General features: G+C 42.7%; 2 protein-coding genes and 1 non-coding gene across 11 annotated transcripts in view; 1 reads left to right on the top strand and 2 right to left on the bottom strand.

Moving 5' to 3' along the window:
- The window catches only part of Tm2d1 (TM2 domain containing 1), a 33,283-nt gene extending 32,342 nt beyond the window's left edge, over positions 1-941 (bottom strand). The window contains exon 1 of one of the 3 annotated variants that reach the window (XM_087904819.1): positions 742-941. In XM_087904819.1, the coding sequence (XP_087760945.1) occupies positions 742-908 (167 nt within the window). In that variant the 5' untranslated portion in view covers positions 909-941. The remainder of the gene's footprint in view (positions 1-741) is intronic. The other 2 variants (XM_048453130.3, XM_087904818.1) reach the window with 2 other exon arrangements.
- Positions 942-1,045: 104 nt separating this feature from the next.
- On the bottom strand, positions 1,046-1,150 carry LOC125412714 (U6 spliceosomal RNA). Its single transcript, XR_007235664.3, has one exon. It is a non-coding gene; the product is annotated as a U6 spliceosomal RNA (small nuclear RNA).
- Positions 1,151-10,242: 9,092 nt separating this feature from the next.
- Positions 10,243-21,496, top strand: part of Patj (PATJ crumbs cell polarity complex component) — a 317,812-nt gene continuing 306,558 nt past the window's right edge. For 6 of the 7 annotated variants that reach the window (XM_085686293.2, XM_085686290.2, XM_085686292.2 and 3 more), the window contains exon 1: positions 10,265-10,374. The gene's annotated coding sequence lies outside the window, so the exon portion shown is untranslated. The other variant, XM_085686287.2, reaches the window with a different exon arrangement.

Here is a 21,496-nt window from a genome sequence, read left to right as displayed (position 1 = left end):
CCTTAACTGAGGATGGCTTCTCAGTCAGACAGTCATAGTTTTAAGGGCGTGGTCAACCATGCATGCTTCAGTGGTAGTCCACACCTCTGAGATGAGCGACAGGGATCTGGCTCCCTAAGGGTTATTTTTGGCGGGGGCGGGGGGCGTTAAGAGAGTGGGACGGTTGAAGCCAATCTGAAAGGAGTTAGAGGTCGAAAAGTCGCTGTGACTATATTCAAAATCCAGTGGATGAGATTTTCACAAAATATGAATATAAATATTACATTTTTAAATATCTACGAGGATCTCTTATTTAAAAACATAAAATGATAACTTGTGTAAGATCACAAAGTGAAGCAGTCAATTGCCCGGCAGTCCACCTGGGAATGGCTGGAGGTGATATATGTAACGTTAACGACAAGCGAGAAACAGGCACTGGCTCCCTCGTAATATTTGTCTCCCTCAATACCTGCGAACTTCCAGGGAGGCGTCTATCAATCTTTGCAATTCCAGTTCCTGGGACAAAGCCGGGATGTGCGTTTGAATAAGCGAGCGCACCGGTAAAAACACAGCCCATCCGAAGGGGAAGTGCCAACCACTGGTCGGGCCAGGGAAGGCACACAGAGCTCGGCCCTCGATCTCCACAGCCCGCTTACCCTCCCGGGGTCCATTGTCCCTAGAGCCACAGCCGAGGCCACGGTCCCCATCCCACAGCCCCGGGTCCTGCTGAGCGCCTGTTAGGGGCGGCTCTCCGGAGGATATTGTCCCACTCTGAGATCCTCACACTTGGGCGTCTCCTCGCTCCCGACGGCGCCAGAGGCAGCAGCCCCCCAATGTCCCGCGGCGACCGTCACGAGCCACAGAGTGCGGAGGAGGCCCGGAGGCCCCACCGCTAGGGAAGCCCGACCCGCGGGCCAGGCGGCCACCATGACGGGCACCGCGTCCTCGCGCTTCCGGTTCCGCCCCCCGAGATGAGGAAATGCCTTAAAGGGGCCAGGCTCCAATAGGGCAGCTTGAGTCTTCTGAAGGCTGCTCCCTGGAGTAAACTGGCACAGTCACACTAGCGAGAAGTTTTTTTTTCCCAAGTATGCTCTCTTGTCATACTTGAACAGGGGCCATGCTAATTTCTGTATCGTTCCAATTTTAGTATATGTGCTGCCAAAGCAAGCAAGGGGATTAAAAATAAATAAATAAATAAACCATGCTAGGGATAGCTCGGTGGGTAATGGCACTTGTTTCAAGTCTGACATCTAAATTCAATCACTAGGACCCACAAGGTAAAAGCAGCAAAGTGACTCCCACAAGTTGCCCTCTGCCCTCCCCACATGTGCTGTAGCACACACATAAAATGAAATGAATATAATAAATGCATAATTAGAGGCCTTCCCAGTAAGAATTCCCTGAATTGCCTTGTGATGAGCCACAACAGGTACTTAAGTACTAGGAAAAGGACCCAGTGTTCACCTAGGTGCTTGTCCCAGGTCCTAGTGGGAACCACCATTGGACGCCCCAAGGATGGAGGTTTCCCTATGGTGGAAGAATTTGGATTTAGTTTGCCTAGAAGCCACTAAAAGCACATTCACCTTTGACCAGAGTGCAATTACATTATACACATTATACAGTGTAACACGTAAAAGACTGGAGTTCAAGGACTATGTAAAATACAAGGCTAAGTCAGAAAGAATATCATCAGGGCAGTGTTGCTACACACCTCTAACCCTAGCTCTCAGGAGGCAGAGGCAGGTGGATCTTTATGAGTTCCAAGACAAAACACTCTACACAGTGGTTTCCAGGACAGTCAAATTACACCGGGAAACCCTGTCTCGAAAAACAAACAAAAATAAATCAGAATGTCGATATTAGAGAGATGGTTCTAGAGTTGAGAGCATTTGTTGTTTTTACAGAGGACCTGTTTAGTACCCAGCACCCACGTAGTGCTAAAGACCTCCTGGAATTCCAGTTCCAGGAGACCCAAGGACCTCTTCTGACGGTGGTGGCGCATGCCTTTAATCCCAACATTTGGGAGGCAGAGGCAGGTGGATCTCTGTGAGTTCGAGGCCAGCCTGGTCTGCAAGAGCTAGTTTCAGGACAGGCTCCAAAGCTACACAGAGAAATCCTGTCCTGAAAAACCAAAATAGATAGATAGATAGATAGACAGATAGACAGACAGACAGACAAATAGATAGATCAAAATATGCACACATCTTACAAGATGATAAAAGCAACTTTTTGTTTAACTTCTACTTGGACTTGGAATGTTCTAGTTGTTTTTTAAGATACAACATAAAGAAAACCAAAAGACTAAAGGAAGCAGTTTTGTGGTTCAGGTTTATTGAAATTACGACAAAATTAGATGGTTTCCTGCTGAGTGCAAGAATACTGCTGATCTGTGTATAAATTTTAGTACAGATTTAAAACAATTACTTAGAACTGCTGATGCTTGGGTGATTAATCCCATTACAGAATCTATTTTTATGGTTTTAATGATTATCTTTATTCTCTTCTATAATATGTAAATGTGAAAGGATTAAAAGGTTTCTATAAGACAGCAAAGAAACTCTAGAACTTTTGACTCTTGAGCTGGGAAGGTGGTGGAGTTGCCTAGCAAGCACAAGTCTCTAGACTTAGTTTCCAGCATCTCTTGGACAGAAAATTGACTCTTGAACTGGTGACATATTACAGTATTGAAGGTGTATCATTTCTTTGGAATAGCCCTTAAATCTGCTATTTGTCTGTAAATGAGGTAACTTTTCTTTTTGTAGTCTAATGATCCCATGAACTACCATGATCACATGACTGCTACATTACTGAAAATTTGATAAGAACCAAAATCTCATTATTTTTAACACCAAGTTTCTTTGTCATATAAAGTGACACAGAAACTCTGTAGACTTCTATTGAAAGCAAAGGGTATGAATAGCAGCCTCACTATGTATCCTAACTATGCTAGAACTCACTAGATAGACCAGGCTGGCATGGGACTCAGAGAGAACTGCTTGCCTCTGCCTCATGACTTCTGGGATAAAACATATGTACCACCATGTCCAGTTAGATTTTTCCTAAGACTTCATATAAATGTATCTTAATTCATTAAAGATTAGTTTTGTACATAGCAAATATCTGAGAAAACAACCCAACACCTGTCTCTGTTGTTATAACAGTATATGAGATGCAAGATTGTTACTCAAATCCTTTTTGTATTTGACTATACATAACATGAAATTTTTCCTTTGGAATAACATCAGGAATCTTCTATATCCTTAATACATCATTTAATTCTATACATCATTTAATTCTATAACCATACTCCTGCTTCACAACTATTATTATACTTTATTGCAGTAACTGAATCACCATTTAAGGCCTGTTCATGACTGGGGAAATGTGTTTTGGTTATCTCAAAAGTACAAGGAACTGAGTTTGATCCCCAAGAGCCATGAAAACAAACTCCTAGGGCGTGGTAACATTTTTGGAATTCTTTTAATTCAAGTACTAAGGAGACAGAGACAGGCTGATTCCCGATCTCTGGGGCCTGCTGGACAGTCAGCCTAACCTAACTGACTTCAAGTTCGTTGAGAGATCCCAGGCCCCAAAACAGTGGATGACTCCTGAAGAGTAAACCCAGGGTTCACCTCCAGACTCCACATGCAGACTGGTGCAACCATTCTGGCTTATGCAGCCCCCTGCCTCCCACCCCCCTGCCCACACACAAAATAAAGCCCACTCTTCTTTTTAAACTGTTTTTCAGATTTATTTTTATATTATGCATATCAATGTTTTGCCTGCATGCTTATGTGTGTACCATGTGCATGCCTTTTGTTTCCATTGGACCTGGTTTTATGGGTGGCTGTGAGTCACTATTTGAGTGCTTGGACTCGAACCTCAAACCTCAGCAAGAGCACAAGTACTCTTTACCACTGAGCCATCTTCTCAGCTCCAAGACCTACTCTTACATGCCAAATATATTTAATCTTGAATGCCATATAGAAGATCTAAAACTAATTTTACTAGAGTCCTTCTCATAAAACAAAATGAACCATCTCTTCTACATTTCACTACCAATATCTCCTATCAGATTCAAAACTTGGAATCATAGCTAGACACTCCTTTAAACCCAGCAATTGGAAGGCAGAGGCAGGTAGATCTCTCTGAGTTTGAGGCCAGTCTGCTTTACAAAGCGAATTTCAGGACAGACAGGGCTGTTACACAGAGAAACCCTGTCTCGAAAAACAAACAAACAAAAAGCCAGAAACCAAAAAGCCCAACTTGGAATCAGGGTGCAGTCAGTAAAATGCTTGCTGCACAAGCATGAGGATTTGCATTTAGGTTGCTAGCACCCATGTAAAAAGCTTTGCAAAGTAATGTACATTGTAATCTTTGTGCTGTGGAGGAAGAGAGAGGTAGGCCCCTGGGGTTTCTTAGCCAGCTAGTCTCCTAAATCTGTGAGCTCCATGTTAACTGAAAGAGCTGGTCTCAAAAATGAGGCAGAGAAGTAATAAAGGAATACACCTGACATTCACCTCGGGACTCCATTTAGCACACATGTGTATATTGACCACATCTGTACATTTTACACATAAAATTTGGGAACGTTTTAATCTTCAGTTTCCTCCATATTTTACAATATCTTCATCTAATCATTAAGGAACTAATATAATTGTTTGTGCTTTTATTAGGGAGGCAAAAAGATAATAAAAAAATAAAAATAATAAAAAGGATCTTGCTATGTAGCCATGCTGGTCTGGAACTTAATAGTGGGAGTCCCTATGTGTTTCCTGGTGAGGAAGCCATCTCTCCTGACTATTCTTCTTCCTCTCCTTCTTTCTGTTTCTCCCTCTTTCCTCCTCCTCCATTGTCATCTTCTTCATCTTTGTCTTCTTTCTCCTCCTCCTCCTCTTTTTTTTTTTTTTTTTTTTTTTGAGACAGGGTTTCACTGCGTAGCTCTGGCTGACTTGGCACCAGCTCTGTAGAACATGTCGGCCTCAGACTCGATCTTAGATGTCCACCTGCCTCTGCCTCCTGGGTGCTGGGATTAAAGGTGTGTGCTACCGCCGCCTAGCTGTCAAACCTCTATTTGCACATTATTTCATGTTTTCTTTGTTTCCTATATCCTTTGCTACAATTATCGCTTTTGTTTTACTATACACCTTCTCTTTCCAAGGTACTCAATCCATTTTGCACCAGTTTCTAGACAAATCTCTCATTTTAAAAGAAACTCTCGATATTTAAAATTCTATTAAAAGTTTTCAGGGATGAGTGAAGTGGCGTAACCCTGTTGTGTTGGTTAGTTTTGTGTCAACTTGATATAAACTAGTAATCTGAGAGGCTGGAACCTCAATTAAGAAAATGCTTCTATTAGATCCAGCTGTAGACTGGGTTGCTGGAAACTAAACCCAAGTCCTCTGGAAGAGCAGCCAGTACTCCTAATGGTTGAGCCATCTCTCTAGACCTTAGTTATTTCTTTGATGTGCACAAATTTCTGTGATATAGTTTCAATTTGCTTTTTTTTTTTGTTTTGCTTTGTTTTGTTGTGTGGGGCTACCTTGATTACGTTGAGGTGAGGATGACCAGCATACCTTGGGTGGTACCATCCCTTAAACAGAGGGTTCTGAACTGTATAAAAGCCTTTGCAGTTTCTTGACTGAATGGAATGTGATGAGCTGTTTCATGTTCCTGCCACCTTCAACCCACACTGATAAGGCATAACCGAGAATTATGAACCAAATAAACTCTTACATTATTTTTAAACAAACAAAGAAACACCAGGGTCTCACTATGTAGCGCTGGATGGATTGGAACCCCCCACAGAGACCAGGTTAGTCTTGAATTCACAGTTTCCTACATCTGCCTCCTGTCATTTGTTGGTTCAGAGAATTTTATTAGTGTCACAGGATATTTGATTCACACTGTGAAACTCTGATACTGTATTAATAAAATTAACCTTGGATCAGGGGATGGAGCCAATGACTAGCTGACAAGAATTAGCTGTAGATAGTATGGAGAACTAGGAAAACAGAGAGACATACAGGAGGGAGTAGGGAGGATTTAGAGATTTGGGGCCTTTTTGGTTTGGGATGGGAGGAGAGACACTCTTTAGCTTGGTCTCTGGCCAAAAAGGAGGGTCATCTGGTTGCTTCTCAGCATCTCTGATCTAGCAGGTTTTCACCCCAATACCCAATTCCTGACTCGTTATTGGTAAATAGAACAACTTAGCTCATTACAGCAGTAGTGTCTTGACCCCTTGTCAACTTGACAAAGAAACATTGTTAGGCTTAGCCTTTCCTTTCTTGCTCACCTTCAAGATCACTTAATAATACCACAATATAAAATATCTTACAAACTTAAAAATTCTCAGTCTTTACAAACTCAAACACTTTAAAAATCAAACTCATTAAAAATCCAAAGTCTCTCTCTTTTTTTTTAAAGACTAGTCAAGGATAGTAGCAAGAACAGGGTGATCGATTGTAAACAATTGTGAACAATTGCTAACAATTGTCATAAATGGCTGACTGTGAACAATCAACTGAAAGAACTCACTACCTTCGGACCAGCTCCAGTCTCTTTTAAAACCTGAAATCTCTTTTAAAAACTTAGTCTCACAACTGTGGGCGCCTATAAAATAATAAGTTAAATACACCTTTCAAGAAGGAAAAACCAAAGCGCAGCCACAATCTAAACGAAGAAAACCAATCAGTACTCAACGACCAATGTCTGTGGTTCATTCACGATCTTCTGGGTTCCTTCAAAGGGCTTGATTACTTCTTTGGCTCTGCACTCTGCAGCAGACACAGCTTGTTTCTCTGCTGCTGCGTTCTTGGTGACCAGCCCATGGTTCTGGCATCCTCAAAATACTGGGGTCTTCTGCTGTATCTAGGCTGTACTTTCACCAATACCCTCTCATAGGCTCTCTTTGTGGTGTCAAGCCTCAACTTCTCTTCATGACCCCTCAATTCTGGGTCTTCAACTGCCACTGAGGCTGTGTCTTCACTGACGCCCTCTCCTGGCCTCTCCCAGTGCCTAGCCTCAGCTGCTCTCCATGACTCCTTCATATCTTCAAAATCAGTACCACCTGAGTGACTCTTGCACTCTGAAGTCCAGCTGCCAGTTTTTGAGGTACAACCTTGGCTGCCTCTGGAACACAGCTTCTGTGTGCTGACTCTCAAAAATACTTCCCTGAAGACTTCCCTTTAATGATGCTGGTCTTTTTTCCTTTTAAATTTATTTTTATTTTATGTGCATTGGTGTTTTAGCTGCATGTATGTCTGTGTAAGTGTATGTTTTCTGTCCCATAGCCACTCTCAAATAAACACACTGAGGCTTAATATTACTTATAAATGCTTGACTGATAGCTCAGGCTTATTACCAGCTAACTCTTACACTTAAATTACCTTATTTATGCTTTGCCACATGACTTGGTAGCGTTTCTTAGTACAGCATTCTCATCTTGCTTCTCTGCGTTGGTCGGTAACTCTCTGCCTCTACCCTTCTCTGTCCATCATCCTTAGTTTGGTAGCCTTGCCTATGCTTCCTCATTGGCTACTGTCCAATCAGCATTTTATTAAGCCAGTTTGAGTGACAAACCTTTATAGTGCAGAAAGGAATTATTCCAGCATGTCTGTGTTAGAGTTGGAGTTACAGTTTTTAGTTGCCATGTGCGTGCTGGGAATTAAACCTGAGTCCTCTGGAAGAGCAGTCAGTGCTCTTAATCACTGAGTCATCTCTTCAGCTCCCTGCTGGTCCCTTCTTAATCACTGCTAATTTCTCAGCTCCAGTCAACCAGTATCTAGTATCCCAGATGCAAAGATTTCACTTTTAACTGTTCTGGTATCTTGTTAATCACTGCTGATTCTTCAGCCTCAGCTAATTAGAACCATGGCCCCTGACAGTCCTTTTCTGAAACTTCACAAGCCAGGCCTCCTCTACCTCAGCAATGCCCTCGACATTGTTATCTTCCAAGCTCCTATAGAATAGCTCACCAAAACGTTGAACATTGAATGGCTTTTTTTTTCCCCACCAAGTTCCAAAGTTCTTCCACCTTTCCTGAAATAACATGGTCAAGTCTGTAACAGCAATAATCCATTTCTGGTATGGGGTTCCTTTTGCTATGAGGAAACACCATGACCCAAAGCAAGTTGGGGAGGAAAGGGTTTATTTTGCTTACAATTCTACACTTCATTATTGAAGGAAGTCACATCAGGAGCTCAAACAGGCAGGAATCTGGAGGCAGCAGCTGATGCAGAAGCCATGGAGGAGTGCCAGTTACTGGCATGCTCTTCATCGTTTGCTCAACTTGCTTTCTGAAAGAACCCAGGACCACCAGCCCAGGGATGGCACCATTCACTGTAGAGAGCTGTGTGGAGACGTGCTTTTAAGATGGCACCAACTGCCGCCCTCCGCAAGCCCTAAAGCGAGCGCTCTCTGTGATAAACAACTCCTTTTATGGTGATGGCCTGTGACCTGCTATGATTGTGTGTCGCTTACGTATGCTTGAGCCTATGGGCGATGTTCACGTGGCACCCCGGGATAGGCGACCATAGCCTATATAAGGGCTGGGAGAGGTCTGCCCACAGAGAGAAATGGGAGAGAAGCGAGAGAGAAGCAAAGGTCCTGAATAAACTGCGCGCAAGAAGAGCTCCGTGGTCGTGTCGTCATTGCTGGTTCGAGGCGGTTCGCGTCAATTCACCACAAGCTGGTCCTTCCCCTGATCAATCACTAATTAAGAAAATACCCTACAGCTGATCTTATGGAGGCAACTTCTCAATTGAGGATTCCACCTGTCAGATAACTGTCCATCTGACACAAAATCAGCCAGCACAAGTAGACAACTAAGATAGCAGGCTTGTGTCTTTTCATGTATTTATTTTTGCTACTGTAGATGGGGTGGGTTTCTCGATTTCATTCTCAGTAAGTCCATTGTTTGTTATCAAAAAAGCTACCGACTTTTAAAGTTTCATTCATTTATTTTTGAGACAAGATCAGTCTCACTATGTACTGCAATAGTCCATTCTGGCCAGAGTTCACTCTGCAGCTTAGGCTGATGTTGAGCTCATGGCAATCCTCTTGTTTAACTACAGGAACGTTGGGATGACAAGTGTGTGCTTTTTTTCTTTCTTTTCTTTTTTACATTTGTGTGTGTGAGAGGGCATGGCCCATGGTCTGTTGGGATTGGGGGCATATGAAGGTCAGAAAACAACCTGCTGCACTTGGTTTGACCCTTTTACCACATGGGCTCCTGAGACTGACTTGAATGTAGGTGGTCAGGCTTGGGCAGTGAGCACCTTTACCCACCTGCCCACCCAACCTTGATCTTGGTCTGTTAATTTTGTATCCTTCCACTTCACAGGTTTGTTTACCTTTAAAAGGATGACGTCCACAAATGAGATTTCGCTGGCTTCTTTTCCATTCGTGTGCCCGTTATTTATTTTCTTACTTTTTTTTTTTTTTTTTTTTTTTGATTCAGGGACTTAAACAATACTACTTGAGACTCCAGAGTGCTGGGATTCTGCGGAGCACTACTCTCCTTGTCTACCGCTCCGGTTGAGGTTTCCAATAGGATGTTGAACAGGGCAGGAGAAACGGACACTTTATTCCTTACATTAGGGACAAACCGAACACCTTCTTACGAGCCCGAACAAATGTCATCTCCTTTAAGATAAGCACGCAGTCATAAACTACCACAAGCTTAGCCAGCAAACGTCCTCGTGTCGTAGTTTGTATGTATTCATCTTTCGAGGATACCGTATTATCTAGCATCCTGTCAACCACAATGCTTAATAGTTAATTTACTCAGTAAGATACCTGATGACTGTCTTTAGCACTGAGTGGACTGTATTTAATAAAGTAGAAGCTTATCGCCAAAATTCTAAATTAAAAAAAAACCACATAATTACACTTATGATGATGGGGACACAGAGATCGACATTTATGAAACTTTACGTGGAGTCAGCATATCTAGAAAACCTAAGGGCCACCAGAAAACAGGAACCAAGGGACATAGGGCTAGGGGCTAAGTGGACTTGACCCAGAAGTTGCAAGGACACCGCCCTTCGGCGTCTTGTTTGGGTCTCGCTCTCGGGCCAGCGCCGGCGGTCCGCACCTCCGCACCTGCCCGCTCGGCCCCACGCCTCCTCTCCACGCTCGGCAGCCCCACTCACCCGAGGAACTTCACGGGCGCCTCGAAGCCCACGGGCTCCCGCTCGCCCCGCCCCGCTCCGCCCAGCCCAGCCCCGGCCGAGGGCGAGAGAGGACCAGGTGAGGAGGCCGCCGCTGCACTTCCGCCCAGGTGAGGAGGCCGTTGCACTTCCGCCCAGGTGAGGGCAGCCGCCGTACTTCCGCCAGGTGGGGCGGCGGCGCCCGCGCAGCCCCGGGGCTCCCACAGTGCTGTCGCCTGACCAGGTAACGCTTGTGGCGCCCCGAGCGGGGGCCTCGAGGGAGCCGTGGCCCGAGGCTGAGGACGGTGCCCAGGGCGGCTCGCAGGCCCCAAGGCGACCCCCGTGCGCGGCTCGGCTCATCCGCCCCGCTCCGACTTCCAGGCCTCCGGGCCTGGGAGCTCAGCGGTCGCGCGTGCTCGCGGATCTAGAGCCCGCGGCCTCGGAGCGGGGCGGAGCCTCCCCGCAGACGGTGGGAGGGAGCGGAGGGCTGAGCTGGCCTCGGGTGGGGGGGTGTCCTTGCACCCCTCGGGCTTCTCTCGGAGTAACTGGGGGAGGTGACTCAGACTTTGGGAAAGTTACAGGATTCCTGGCTAGTGGGAACCATTTCCAGATCTTTGCCAACTTTCGAATGCCCCTGCCCTCCCCGAAGTCCGAATCTGGCGTGTCGTCTTGCACTTTGTCTTCTGTGGGCTCTTATGGCATTCGGATTCCTTGTCGACTGGTTTGTCACCGTGGTTCAGAGGCCACACCTTGCTGGGCCTGATTTCTCTAGCTCGCCTCTCACCCACATCTGACCTATGGCCTCACCATCGGTGGGTGCTTAACCAGTGTGTCTTGGATGAAGAAGCCTACTGAGACCCAGAACGATCTCCCTCCTTTCAAACTGCTAGACCACACTCCAGGCGCTGACTTCAGATTCACCATTTCTAGGGAAAACTAGGGAGAGGCGGGAAAAACTGGAATCTGTTTACTTTGCAGAATTAGAAAATGGAAAGTCATGACCTTTTGCTGTTTCTCGGGCCCTAACGGCCTTAATAAAAGACTATTGAAAATTAAGGTAATTTGAAAGTTAGTACAGATGTGGAGGATGGCTAAGCGATTGCCCATACTAGTTTAGATGCTGTTACTGGTGGCATATCAGAAGAATGATTTGCTCTAAAGTTGTCTGAAGTTGCCACTCGCGTGGAATCTAGTCTTAATAATCTCCCGTTCTGGATCAGCATTGTTTCAGCGGCGAGAGGAGTACATCTCGGACAACACACGTACAAAGTAGGCGCCCCCGCCCTGAGTTTCGTCTGCATCTATTATACTCGTATGAAGTTAACATAGATTCATTGTTGGGAAAATGAGAATTTTCAAAGAGGGGACAAAACCAAAAGTAGACGTGAAAACAGGAAGTGGACTTGTTGTGAAGAAGGTGGGCTGAGGAGGATGAGAGAGGGTTTGTGTGTGGAAATGACTGACGTACCTTGTATACCTGTCTGAAATTGTTAGAGAACTTAAGAAGAAAAAGGGAGCTAGCAGCAACCAACAGCCCATTTCAGTGTTGAGAAAAATGCAACAAATCACACGACTCTTCTTTCATTCTGTTTCTCTGTGTATCTCTGACTGTTCTGGAACTCTCTGTAGACCAGGCTGTGCTCAAAACTCACAAAGATTCTCCTGCCTCTGCCTCCCAAGTGCTGGGATTAAAGGTGTGCGCCACCACTATCTGGCTTACTTTCTATTTTTAAAGATAGAAATATCGGTGTTTTCCTGTAACAAATTCACTTTTAAAACTTTGGATTTTGAGACAGTAGCCCGGTGTTTCCCATTCCTTCAATAGGGTTTAATAATTATTTTTACATCAAGCAGCCAAGTAGTCTAAGCTTGCCTGCTTTGTTAAAGTTTTAACAAGAATGCATTAGCTTGGGGAGGCGACCAAAGGAGTGAGTTTGCAGAAGTCTTTGCTTATCTTGGTAGGAGAGTTAAGTTTCTGGAGAAAACAGGGCTATTCTGCCTTAATATTTGAGATCACATAGCCATTGCTCCTTTGAATTTTTTTTTCTTAATTCTGATTTTTGTATAGATTTGGACGTCTTTTAGAGCCCCCAGTGTAGATTCCGTTGCAACTGGAAGGAAATGTAGTGCTTGCTAGTACCTTGCTTCGTTTGTGTTTATTGGTACCTAGGTCGGAAACCCAGGGCCTTGCACATACCGGGCACTTGCTCTACCAATCAATAATACCTTTTTAGTGAGGTGAATACACAGGTGCCGATGACCTAGTATGTGTCCCTCTTGCGACTTTTGGCAAGTGATTTGTGCTGGTCCCCCATTTGGAACTGATCTGCTCATTGAGAATTGGCGAGGTGAAAGGAAGCAGTTTACAATGTGTCTTGTAGCAACAAGTCATTTTTCTCCCTCTTTGGTCTCTGCTCAGATGCAATCAGGAGGAACTCAAGCCGGCCAGCATTCTTACCTGGCTAGTCAGAGACTGATCTGAGAAGCAAATGTCTGCTAAAAACATTGCAAAGATTTTTCCTGAAAAGGTCTCCGTCGGGACTTTGTTGTGAACACAGAAAACCGCTGAAATGGGATTCTTTGGGACTAAGTGAAAAGCACACTAGATTCTGAAGATAATGAAAAAGAATTAAATATTTTATTTTTACATTACGTGCATATTTAAATGATGCTTTGTATATACTGGATTAAGTAAAATGCATATTAAAGTTAATTTTGTCTTTATACTATCAAATACTTTTGAAGACTTTATTGTTTTATTTTTTATTTTTATTTTTTGTTTTTTTGAGACAGGGTTCTCTTTGTGGCTTTGGCTACTCACTCTGTTGACCTGGTTGACTAGCCTCTGCCTCCTCTGTGATTAAAGATGTGTGCCACTGCTGCCTGACTGTTTTTACTATTTTTAAATTACGTGTGTGTGTGGTTCTGTGCAAGTGAATGCAAATGCCTGTGGAGGAGGCCAAGTTAGTGCCCTGATGTGGGTGCTGGGGACTGAATTTGGATCCTCTGTAAGCAGTATACACACTTAACTGTTCAGTCATCTCTCTAGCTCTTGGCAGAAATTTTAAAATTACATTTGTGGCTCACATTCTATGAGAAGACACTAGATAAGGATTACATATGTATTTGCACATGGGGGAATGATGCCATAAGGCATTAATACACCAATATAAATTGACTTGTGTTTGAGACAGTGGTCTTAAACTCACTTCCTCTTGCCTATGGAATGCTGGGATTATAGACGTGTACCATCATGCCATTTAAGGGCTTTAAACTGACTTGGTGGTGTCAGGTGTTCAGAGTTAAGAGGGACAATCAAAGAAAGAGGGTAATTCAGGCTCTGAAGCATCTGGGAGGAACAGTCCCGATGAACTGAACCCAGACGGTCATGTAGAAGCATATTTATTAACTGTTATACAAAACTTGTTTTGTGGGTAAAGCAAGTTCCTCATCCCAAAGCCCCTATCTAATCTATGCTTTGTAAAGGAAAACATCAAGCCCATGCAACTTCAGTCCTTATTGTGCACTGTTTGCAGTACTCAATAATGCAAGATGTTTCTGGCGTGCCAGGATTGCCTTGTGGCCAAAGTTAGGGCAAAGACCTATAGACAACTCTGTAAATCACAGAAAGCAATCACTGTTTTCTGCAATGATTTCTTGAAGAGCTAAGTACCTCCAGCAAACAACTGTTACATTTTAATGTTTACCCTAGATACAGGGTACTAAGTTTTCTTCTACATGATAGTGCATACCTTTAATTCCAGCCCATGTGAGGCAGAGGCAGGAGGATCTCTATGAGTTCCAGGCTAGTCTGATATATAGCGAGTTCTGGGTCAACCAGGGCTTCTTACTGAGATTCTGTCTCAAAAACCACCAACAATAAATAAATAGATAGATAAATAAATAAATAAACAAAGTGCTGGGCAGTGGTGGTGCACTCCTTTAATCCCAACATTTAGGAGGCAGAGGCAGCTAGATCTCTGAGTTCGAGGCCAGCCTGGTCTACAAGAGCTAGTTCCAGGACAGGCTCCAAAACTGCAGAGAAACCCTGTCTCGAAAAACCAACCAATCAAAAGCAACAACAAAAAAAAACCAACAACAACAAAATCCAAAGCAAAAACAAAACAAAACCCCAATATATAGGCCTTTCCTTGATCTCTTGTTTTGTATTAGTTGCACTGATCAAAAGTTTTATTGTTCAGTCAGTATTGATTACATAGCAAAACCACAGATGACTTCTTTGAAATTACAAAATATCATGTAATTTTGATTGAAAAGAGATATTAACAATAATAGCCATTGTTTGTTGGCTGTTTATTGGGTATGTGCCATGTGCTAGGCCAAATGCTGTATTTTATTTTGTTCTCTCAACAATTAGATATTTAAAAAGATTCTTTGATGGGCCAGGCGGTGGTGGCACATGCCTTTTATCCCAGTACTTGGGAGGCAGAGGTAGGTGGATCTCTGTGTATTTGAGGTCAGCTTGATCTACAGAGTGAGTTCCAGGACAGCCAGGGCTACACAGAGAAACCCTATAAAGAAAAACCAAGAAAAAAAATTCTTTTCTGAATTCATTTTCTTGAAAGGGAGATAAATGAATGTACTTGGCCAGTTCAGTTTCAAATTTTTTATTTTTAGTTATTTACCATGAAAGTCTTGAACATTTGATAGTCCCCTTTCCCATGAAGTTAATTAATTCTTCTCAGTGGCATCTGTGCTCCTTGTTTTCATGTTTTTCAATAATATTGCACCCTTGTGTTTTAACGACTTATGAAATACAGATAAGACATTCAGAACATCAGTTAGAGCTGGGAAGTCGTGGTGCACGTCTTTAATCCTATCATTCAGGAGGCAGAGACAGGAAGATTTCTATGAGGTCAAGGCCAGCCTGGTCTACAAGAGCTAGTTCCAGAACTAGAGAGAGAGAGAGAGAGAGAGAGAGAGAGAGGGAGGGAGAGAGGTCAGTTAGATAATGTTATCCAGGCTTACCTGGAACTCAGTATGTAATCTAGGTTAGCCTGAACCTATCAGTAATCCTTTCATATCAGCCTACAGATGTTTGAATCATAGGTACAAACTTTGTACCCAACAACAGAGGAATGTTTGTTGGAAAAACGAGAAAGAGCTTTGGTGGGTAGGACATCCAAAACCTAGTAGACTGGCCTTCTTTGTCAATTTGCTAGGTTGTTTTGAATTCCAAAAAATAGTATGACCATAGTTCTTGGAGACTTGTGAGGGCACAGCCTGCATATGGAGGAGATAGACCAACGTTGAGGCAGGAGCTAATTGTTACTGGAGCCTGAACATTTGGATCTTTTTACTGGAGGACTGTGATTGCAGCATCCATTAAGAACACGATCAGAGACTTAATAAGTGTGAAAATTGGTCAGATTTGTTGCTTACAGGGGAAAACTGTCACCAACAGAACCATACAAGTGTAACAGAATAGTCTCACTTATACAAAAATCAACCAAATCACAGATAAAGTAGTGACAGGAATTGATGCACCTGAATGTTTCAATGATAAATGATATTTTGCCAGCTGAACTATTCTGAAGAACTAACTTGATTTTCTCATGGTATCTTTCAACTTGAATTTCAATATTTCCAAATATGCACTTTCAGGTGAACTTAAAACATTGCATGTAGCTTTAGTATTTAGCCTCATTCTGGAATTGTCTTTTACATTCTAGGGATGTGGTGTTTTGACAGTGGAGATATATACATTTTTTTAAATATATTCAGTTGGTTTAGGAAAGCCTTCACTAGCCATTTGTAGGAAACCTGACTTGTGTTTTTAGGGGAATCCTGGTGGAGTTGCTACATGTTACCAGGGAAATTAGTATGCTCCTTTCTTGGAGTTCTTAGTATTGTTATTGAAAGAATTTACGAATGGACTCAAAAGGAAGCTTGAGAACAATTTTATTAGTTTAGAATAAAAACCTTAAGGAGGACCAACTGCAAATTTAGGCCACTGCCCAGAGGAGGCAGATAGAGGAGAGGAGGAGAAAAATTCGTGCCATTTCAGTGAGCCATGGAGGTCAGCCACACAACCTCACCACAAAAAAGGGAGGGGCTCTAGAGAAAGAGCAAGAAGCCCAGGATAACAGAAAAGGCGTTCTTAGGCTCTGGCCAGCATCCAGAGGGAGAAGGAGGGAGGGATAAGGAAGCATTAAGCCTTTCTGAGTCAGGACTTGGGAGGGCAGACCTTAGAGAGCTTCTGGCATTAGGGGATAATTATTCCTCCTATCTCCTTAACATGGCTTAAGGACTATCAGGCTTTCTTGAGGCTGGTCACTGAGCCAGGTGATTGACCTGCCCAGCTGGAACGTTAAGTTTCCACGCAGGCCAGGGATTCCATTCTTAATGGAATGTAACACTTTAGTTTGTATTGCATGGCAGCTGATACAGTTATTTAGCGTCCTGGTGGCAGCCACCACTATTTTTTGGTTTGGATTCTGTTATTTAATGAGTACCTAGTAAATGTTGATCTTTGAGGACAAATGAAGATGGACAAATCCTGAACTTGGACCCTGAAGGAAACATAGTTAAAACTGTTCATGGACTTCAGTTTTTAAATAACTTCATCATGACTTTACACTTAATATTAAGCTCGTGGAGTTTTCAATCTTCCTGTTTCAGTGAGCTAGCTCTGGAGTTATGAACCACCCAGTTGTAATGATCCAGTTCACATGTGCACTTCAATGAGTGCCTGTGCTTTTCCAGTAGGATAGCCAGTGACCTTATTTTACAAATTTTCAAATAGATTATCAGATGCTTGTTAGTAGAGAGTTAAATTCTCATGAACTACTGAAGGTCTGTAAAGTATGTTTCTTTGTATCCTTAATTTGCCTTGGATTTTTTTTCCCCCACTGATATAGGGTCTTACTATGTAGCCCCAGTCTGATCTGGAACTTCATAAGTAGACCAGGCTGACCTTGAGTATACAGAGACCAGCCTGCCTCTGCCTCCTGAGAGTGCTGGGGTTGAAGTTGTTCACCATGACATCTGGTTGTTTGGATTCGTGATATGAGGAGTTAACAGATTTTTCCCCCAGTAAATTTCCTGCAACCAGAAATGTAAATTAAGTTCAATTTCTTTTTCTGAGTCATCTTTTCCCCATAACTATTTCATCAGTTGGTATTGGCATAGGACATGGGTTTTTAAAAAGCCACAATATTGTAATTTTCTTCAGTCAAACCTACAGTTGATAGGAGAAATTCATGGCCTAGTCTCTCTTGTTTGGTGAATAGCAACTGCTGAACATAATAAACTTGTTTTCTGTGTATGTTTTTTGGTGTGTGTGTGTGTGACATGTATATGACTATGTGTAGCACGATTAATAAAAGCTCAGAGACAGAAATTGGGGTTCAGCCTGAAGGTCAGAAGAGCAAAACAGCCAACCACTGACTCTTACCTCTACTCAGTTCGGAAATGGCGATCCTGCCTCCAGAAATCTCAGAATGAGACTGTGTCTGACAGCTGTCTTCTCCCCTTTTATATTTCTCTCTAGGGCCAGGATTAAAGGCGTGTACCATTATCACGTGGTTTCTATAGCAAACTAGTATGGTAACTGGGATGAAAGGTGTGTGTCACCACTGCTGAGTCTGTAAGGCTGACCAGTGGAGCTATTTCACTCTCTGATCTTCAGGCAAACTTTATTTATTAAAATACAAATGAAATGTCACACTACAACTGTATGTATGTGAATTTATGGCATGCATCTAGCGACCTGAAATTGACATTGGGTCTTTTCATTGGTTGGTCTCCACTTTATTTAACGAGGCAGGATTCCTCTCTGAGCCCAGAGCTCACCAGTTAGGCTAATCTAGCCTGCTAGCTTGTCTAGGAGGTTCCCTGTCTCTGCCTTTCTAGTTCTGGAATTGCAGGTGGCTTCCATATCTGTGAGGCTTTGAATTGTGAGCTGGGAATCCAAATTCTACTCTCATGCTTCTTTGGAGTGCTTTAGCCATTGAGTCATCTCCCTGGCCCTGTTGGGATTCTCTAATACTGTGTCCTACTGTTTAATTTCTACCTATGCCAGTTGTAGATAGCCTATCTGTGGCAAATTGTACTCAGTTTAAACATACTCCTACTACAAGCCCAGTGCTCCAGTTTTCTTTCTGTTACTGTAACAAAATATCTTGACAGAAAGAAACTTAGTGGAGAAAAGGTGTATTCAGTTTATAATCCCAGGCACAACGTCTGTTATTGGAGGGAAGTCAAGGCAGGAACTTGACTATCACATCATATCTACAATGAAGAACACAGAGAGAAAAGAAGCATGCATCTTTACTTCCTTGCTTCTGCTCAGCTAGCTTTCTTCACTCTTCTTCAAGTCCCCCTGCCTAGGAAGTGGTACTACCCACTTGAGCTAGGGTTTCCTGCATCAATTAAAACAACCCCTCATAGACATGCCCACAGGCCAGCCCAATGTAGGCAATCCCTCATTGACACTCTTCCCACCCAGGTGACTCTCGGTTGTATCAAGTTGACTGTTAAGCCAATTTCATAACTGTGTTTTTTTTTTTTCCTTTTGGAGGTGCTGAGGGTTGAAGCTAATGCCTCGGTAATATTAAGTGATGCCAGTTAGTTTTACTAAGAGTCAGATATGTTTGACACTCATGCTTGTATTTCTTCCTGTACTTTTTGTTAGTCCCCTTACCTAGCTATTGCCCGAAACATGGAGTTGTTCTTTTCATTTAAAGATTTATTTAATTATTCATACTATGTGTGTGCCTGGTGCCTGTGGGAGTAGGTGTCCCTGGAACTGGAGTTATGGATGGTTATGAGCCACTAGTGGGGCCTGGGAACAAAATCTGGGTGGTCTGCAAGAGCAGTGACTGTTTTTGACTGTGGAGCTCTCTCTGCAGCCCCAGAATTTTAGTAATTTCCTAGACCTCCTGTGTTAAACATGTCAGAGGATTGAATGGTCAACCGCTTTTTACCTAACCCTCACTGAGCTGATCTGTTACCATAGCTTCCAAGATGTCTCCATTTTCATCTACTTGGAGGAAGATGATAATACAATTAATTTTTTTGAAGATTTATTTATGTGTATGCATGTTTCTACGTGTGTCTGAGTGCAGTTGCCTGCAGTGACCAGAAGAGGGCATTTAGATCCTCTTTGAGCTGGAGTTGCAGGTATTTGTGCAGCCTGGTGTGAGCTGAAGTTCTGAGACTCAAACTCTGGTGCTCTGCAAGAGTAGTAAGTACATTTAACTGCTGAGCCACCTTCCCAGTCCTGATAGTCAACTTTAATTATTAATTTTTATCCTTTTTGAAGTCTTTGTTTTGCATTTTTAGAAAGTATATATATTATATATTATAAATACTGCAAATAGGGAAGTAGTATTTATTTATTTTTTATTTTTTAAATTTATTTTATGTGTGTGGTGTACCTGCAGGCAAGTAAGTCACATGTATGCAAGTGCTACACATATGTAGAGGTCAGAGGTTGACATCAGGTGTCTCTTGATTGCTTCCCACTTTAAACTGAGGCCAAGTTTCTCATCTTACCTGGAACTGGCTGACTTGGCTAGTTCACAGGCTTTAGTTATCTTGTCCTGGGGATGCCCTGTCTTTGTCTCCCTTGTGCTGGGATTACAGTGAACTTCCACAGCTGCCCTGCATTTGTGTTGCTGCTAGGGATCTGATCGTAGTCCTTATATTCTACACATCACTTTATCCACTGAACTCTCTCCCTAGCCTAAGTAGTACATTTTTATAATTGTTCAAAAGCAAACAAAGAACCTTGTATCTGTGTTCAACATTTTTATTAACAGTGTGGCTTGAACGCAGGGCTTCTGTGTCAAGGCCAGCACTCTAGCCCAGCCTCGCCTGGCATTTTTACCACTTTTTACCACTGTAAAATTAGGACCGGTTTTGTTTACTTTTATTGTTGGAGAATCAAACTTAGAGTCTGACACATGCTAGATAAATATTCTACCACTGAACTACATTCTTAATCCATAGTTTTTTTTTAATAAAAATTCAAACAACCCCGAATCTATAAAGTAAAAGAGGCTAATTTTTGTTTTATTATTTTTCTGTGATGTTGGGATTGAACCCTCATGCATGCTGACCATATATTCACTGAATTACAACCTCATCCTCCAAAGACTAGCTTTTAAATTCCTCTTTTCTGTTTTCTGGAAACAATCACTATTACTTTCTAAATGTTTTTCTAGAAAATTCCCCAATGCACACTTTTTGTCTTTGTGTGGAAATAACACAAATATCCTGCTAAATGCTGCTTTCCCCATCACTTGGGCGTGTTGTACAGCTTTCCTGTTTTGTACAAAGGGTGGGTTTTCCAGCATGCTCGGGTCTCATGTAAATTTGAGATCTAACTCCAGCCACAGCAAGCAGGTAAAACTCCTAGTCATGCTACTTTCCTGCATTTGACATCACACAGCCACCATGCTTCAAGTCCTCTATTTGATGAGTCCATAGGAAATCAGCTCTAAGTGCATTTTGCAGCCTCTTACTGAAATTCTTCATTTGTCCACTGAAGTAAAATTCAGGCTCAGACATTGCTATTTTGAATAGCAAGTGGTTTGTTGGTAAGGAGATGGTTTTGATGCCAGTAATATGTTCTCTTAAACAGGAAAGAATAAATACTTGCTGGCCATTACGGACATCTGTAACATGAATTTTAATTGTTCCTAAAACTAAAAACCCAGAGTCAGATATAGGTGTTAATACTGAAGATCAGAGAAGCAGAGTGGTTTGCCACTGGAATGTTCTTACTTCTACCAATGCTCAGACCAAAAGGGTGATCCTTTCTCCATGAATCCTCAGACTGAATCCTCAAACTGCATCTGAGCTCCTGTCTCCTCTGCCTTATATTTCTCTCAACACCCAGCCATTTCACTCCTGTCTCTCCCTCCCTAGTGCTGAGGTTAAAGGCATGTGATCCCAGGTGCTGGGATCACCTTTGTGTGAGCTCTATTTCTTGTTTAGACAGATTTAATTTCCTGTAGCTCACAGTGGCCTCGAACTCACAGAGATCCACCTGACTCTAAGTGCTGGGATTAAAGGTATGCACCACCACTACCTGGCCTTTATGGTTAACTGGTGACTTAGCTGCACACTCTGATCTTCAGGCAAGCTTTATTTGTTAGATCACAAACAAAATATCACTATAGACATCATGTAAAATCACAAATCTCTCAAATCCTTTTACTAGTTCATTGTGGTCAGAGTCACACCACATGCCCTGTAGAATTAGATAGTTTAATCACATTCTAACCAAACATGACCTGTTGGCAGATAATTATGGCTTTTAAGGAAGTACGATGGGGCTGGGCATGTAGGTTGACTGCACGGTGCTCTCCTAGTGTGTGTAAGGTTCTGATCCTCAA

The sequence above is a fragment of the Myodes glareolus genome, chromosome 3 (assembly GCF_982192425.1).
Source record: "Myodes glareolus chromosome 3, mMyoGla1.1, whole genome shotgun sequence".
In the NCBI taxonomy this organism is placed as follows: domain Eukaryota; kingdom Metazoa; phylum Chordata; class Mammalia; order Rodentia; family Cricetidae; genus Myodes; species Myodes glareolus.
The sequence above is the reverse complement of the archived record's forward strand: the minus strand, read 5'-3'. Positions and strand labels throughout refer to the sequence as shown.